The 4,462-nt window shown below is 40.2% G+C and overlaps 1 protein-coding gene across 1 annotated transcript; it reads right to left on the bottom strand.

Annotated features, from left to right (window-relative positions):
* Positions 1–272: 272 nt before the first annotated feature.
* Positions 273–1,401, bottom strand: LOC132288607 (putative F-box protein At5g50220). Its single transcript, XM_059789871.1, has 2 exons — positions 892–1,401; positions 273–782 (listed from the first exon to the last, which is right to left on the bottom strand). The coding sequence occupies exons 1-2, from the start codon at positions 1,399–1,401 to the stop codon at positions 273–275; spliced, it is 1,020 nt and encodes a 339-aa protein (XP_059645854.1).
* Between the last annotated feature and the right edge of the window lie 3,061 nt (positions 1,402–4,462).

Below are 4,462 nucleotides of genomic sequence, written 5' to 3'. Positions count from 1 at the left end.
CTATAGATAGATTTGAAATGCCACGTGCCAATCTGCAGAGAATTCAACTTAAGCTAACTTAGAGGATCTAAGTCCGTGTCCATATAGGTAAAACCATTATAACAAATTTGAAAATCCAAAATATTTGGTGTAAAAATAGTTCAAATAAGAGGAGTTATTTAAAAAAATCTTAACTGAAATATTAAGCATTACCCATAAAATTATTTTTTAGCAAAAAAAGAAAAAGAAAAGAGGAGAAGGTAACACAAATGAAGTATCCATGAAACCTGGTCCTAATTACTCGTACTTGGTTGTGCTTTTTGCTGCGGTCGCATTCCTTTCAAAGTTACCAAGCTGGGTGGGAGGCAATAGAATTTATTTCCCATTCTACGTCCTTCAGGAGCAACCACTGTGTGTCTGACGGTCCCACGCTCCAAATTATAAGCGAAGTATTTTTCCTCTTTCCACCTAAACCACAAATCACCATTCTGAGCAAACAGAGGAACAAGATCAACCATCATATCTTGATTTTCCTTTATGAATGCCAAGGAGATAACAAACTTTTCACCCCATTTTTGCCTTTTCTCATCTTCCAACACCAATACATGCAGAGCCTCTTCCACTCTATTAACAAATGACAGTCTTCCATTCCAACTTAAAGCATGAGACTTTTTCCAATCCGGGACCAAGTCTTGTGACAAAGCAGTAGCCGTAAAGCACTCGTTCTCCACATCTAGAGATACCAAATCTTGATATATATTTGATCCAATTATATAACCGAAAGCAGTGAACGGTAGAGCCAGCTGTTACAATTACTGAATTAGCTCTGTTTTTGTTAATATCATCATCATGGAGTAGTGGTAGGTTAGGGAGTTTGAGGGGTCTCCAAGAATCATCATCAGTACTTCCAACCGTAAGAACTTCACAACCTTCATTGCCAGCTTTTTTCCCATCAATATCATAGATAGACACCAATTTATAATCACCCGTAGATGGAATGAAAGACAAGGAGATGTCAATGCTACCCTTATGTGGATCAGGCAATTCAAGTATTTGGCGGGTGGTTGGATTCTCAATAAAATATTTACCAGAGGCATTGTTCATCTTGAGTAGCAAGCCATCACAACCACACATAAATTGGAGTGTGACAGAGGGAGGTGAGTTGGCGGGAGGTGGAGTTTTAGCTATGGTATTATATTGATATCTACCAACAATGGCCCTGCTTACATGCTTTTTGATGAAGTGGTGATGTTGAATTGTAGCATACCATTGCTTGCACACACACTTGAGCCTCAATAGGTTTTTTACTGGCAACCAACTCAGAATCTCAATAATGATGTCAGTGGGGATCCTTGCTGATGTTTCAATATACTGGAGTACTGATTTCTCAGCTGAACAATTAAAACCCATATTTTCTTCCATACGTACTACTGCATGCTCTTAACAATAGAATCTGCCATGGAACAAATATATATATATATATATATATAACAAATGTTGCAGGATTAGATACATAATAAGGGAAAATTTTACTTTAAATATCTATAGATTAGCTATTGATGAGAGTCATACATATTCTATTGGAATATTCCCTTGTACAAAATTAATATTTGCCTGCATGAATTCAAACTATTCTTTCCATATATGCATATATGCACCTTCTTATTTGAAATCCACACATAAAAGCCTCTCAAATCAAACTACACATATTGTACGTATAAATTAAACTTGATGAATGATTAAATTTAAATCCATACATTTTAAATCAAACAGCTTATTTGGATAATTTTTTGATATTTGTAAAAAAAAATTAATTAATTAATTATAGAATAGTTAAAATTGAAAATTCATGGTGAGATAGAAATCGTATATAATTATAACATAGTAGTTATTAATCTTTGAGGAAGTTTAAGAGGTGAAGAAATTCAAAATGATAAAATGGGAATTTAAATTTTGATTTTTATTGCATTTTTATTTATTTATGTGACTTATGTGTTTTTCTTAATTGATTAATTGGGTTTAATGAAATTTATTGTTAAATTGTATTTGTGTAATTATTTAATTTAAAGTAAATTACGATTAACAAAGTGCTCAATACAATATTTTTTCCATGGCCACAATTGTCTGATACATATGTAGGATACAACAGTAAATTATGCAATTGAATATTTGGCGAAAAAGTTTTATAAATTTTTGTGTAAGGGCTATGACTTGCCCGAGATGATCTTCCGAGCAGACACAATCTTATTTTGCTCCATCCCATAAAGTGCATAAAAATATGCAATGCCATATTTATTTACAGGTTTACAGCTTGCACTTTACAGGATGGTGTGAAATAAGATTGCGTCTACTCTGAAATTTCAAAACAGATTAAATCAACACAAATATCCAAATTCCAAAATTCAGAATTATAGAATCCAAGCCACATCCACAGTTTAACATCCACAGTTTATTTGTTTTCCCCCAAATTTCAAGTCACATGCATATATATATCAAACTCCCAAATGGCACAGCCCTCAATCTAAGTTTTCATCGCCGGTGTTGCAACAGTATTTGGATTTTTTTCCATCATTTATATTTTCCAAAGAACTTGCTCCCGCTCAATGTCCCTTCTTAGCTTCTTTTTGCGCCTCAAGCTCTAGACGGGAGGTATGTCTTTCATCCGTGAGAGTATGAAGTCTTTCACTGTTTTTTAATTTAAACATCTAACATGCTATATTTTTAAAATTTTTTTTTTTTTGAAGGAACCAGTGAAAGGGTGAAGGGTGAGGGTGTTAAGTGATGATGGGAACTTTTTATTTATTTATTTGAAATCTAAATTGTAACCCTAGTTGTTGGAAGGTGTATCCTTATCCTTGCTGAATGCTGCTTGGAGTTCCAACACTACTTTATTAGCTTGTTGTGATGTTTTTTTCACAGGACACTATCTCTGGCTGGAGGCATCATGAGTTTCTTCTATAAAATCTAATGCTATATCATTGTGTAATTCATACTTGAGATTAAATGATGAAGATGAATCGGAGTTTACGAATAACTGTACAAATGGTTCAATAGGATTGAAGTGGCTTAAGGAAAAATACTTGCCGGTGTTGCAACAGTATTTGGATTTTTTTCCATCATTTATATTTCCCAAAGAACTTGCTCCCGCTCAATCTCCCTTCTTAGCTTCTTTTTGCGCCTCAAGCTCCTTTAATTTTATTTTTTTTAAAATAAATAATTAAATTCTTATGCAAATAAAATGACTCTTTTTATTTATTTAAAAGTGAGATGAGAGACTCAAATCTCAAGGAGGCCACATCCTACGGCTAAAAAAGGGGTGCACGCGAGTGCTGTTGCAAGCGCGCTGTCACGATCCGATTCCTAACGACGCCATGAGCATAGAAGATACGCATGCTGGTTGGCTAAGAACATTCATTGACTGGGAATGGTTCCAGGGAAGGGGCGTGCAGGACCACAGGATGGTACCTCTTCAGAGTTCAGGCAGGTCGACTCGGTTCAGTTCGAGGTGCTTGTCGCTGGTCGTGGACTTGACTATGAAGAAGGGAGTTGGCCATCCCTGCACAAACTGGTCGGGAGCTGGAGCCGTTCCCCTGACGAGGCCATGGCAGGCCGAAACCAGTCAGCATGTATCCTTGGGAGGGCAGGTCGTGGTGGCTGACCAGGGCGCTTGCGCGAGCTGAAGCAACGCCTTGGTGCCGCACGGGCCGTGCCGCTGCGCCAAATCTCTAGGCCCGTGACAAATGGTATCAGAGCAGGACTTGGGGAAAAGCACAGAGGTGTGCCCCCTTGTCGATCCGGGGGTCTTGAGAATGAAGACGGTGCACTGAAAAAGCGTCGGTGGGCAATCAATGCTGTTGGAGGAGAGCCTCCATCTCCCCATGAAGACGCGTCCTTGAAGGGCCGGAGGGCCGCGCGCATCGGATGGCCGGAGGGCCGCGCGCACCAAAGTTCTTGCAAGTTCAAGAGGCGTGCAAACCGTTGTGAAGGGCGGGTATCAAGTCAGCCGGAGGGCGCTTGTTTGCTCGGGGTGTCGCGGAGGCGGCATAACGTGGGGTTGCGTCCCGAAGAAGTGGGCGTCCCTTTAGCCCGAAACCCTATCATTGGGCGAGTGCAGCCAGGGGTTGTACAAGGAAGCGATGGTGGGCAGGTGAGCATACCACTTGGAGGAGACAGGCTTTGGATTGTTGGACGCAGCGGAGTCAGCGCCGCACTGCGACGAGGGCGTCGCAGGATTTGGGTGGGGGAGAATGTCACGATCCGATTCCTAACGACGCCATGAGCATAGAAGATACGCATGCTGGTTGGCTAAGAACATTCATTGACTGGGAATGGTTCCAGGGAAGGGGCGTGCAGGACCACAGGATGGTACCTCTTCAGAGTTCAGGCAGGTCGACTCGGTTCAGTTCGAGGTGCTTGTCGCTGGTCGTGGACTTGACTATGAAGAAGGGAGTTGGCCATCCCTGCACAAACTGGTCGGGAGCTG

Source organism: Cornus florida, unplaced genomic scaffold (genome assembly GCF_030987335.1).
Source record: "Cornus florida cultivar Cherokee Brave unplaced genomic scaffold, ASM3098733v1 CherokeeBrave_3.0.0_Hap2_scaffold_130, whole genome shotgun sequence".
In the NCBI taxonomy this organism is placed as follows: domain Eukaryota; kingdom Viridiplantae; phylum Streptophyta; class Magnoliopsida; order Cornales; family Cornaceae; genus Cornus; species Cornus florida.
Note: the sequence above shows the minus strand (reverse complement) of the source record. Positions and strands in the feature narration are given on the sequence as shown.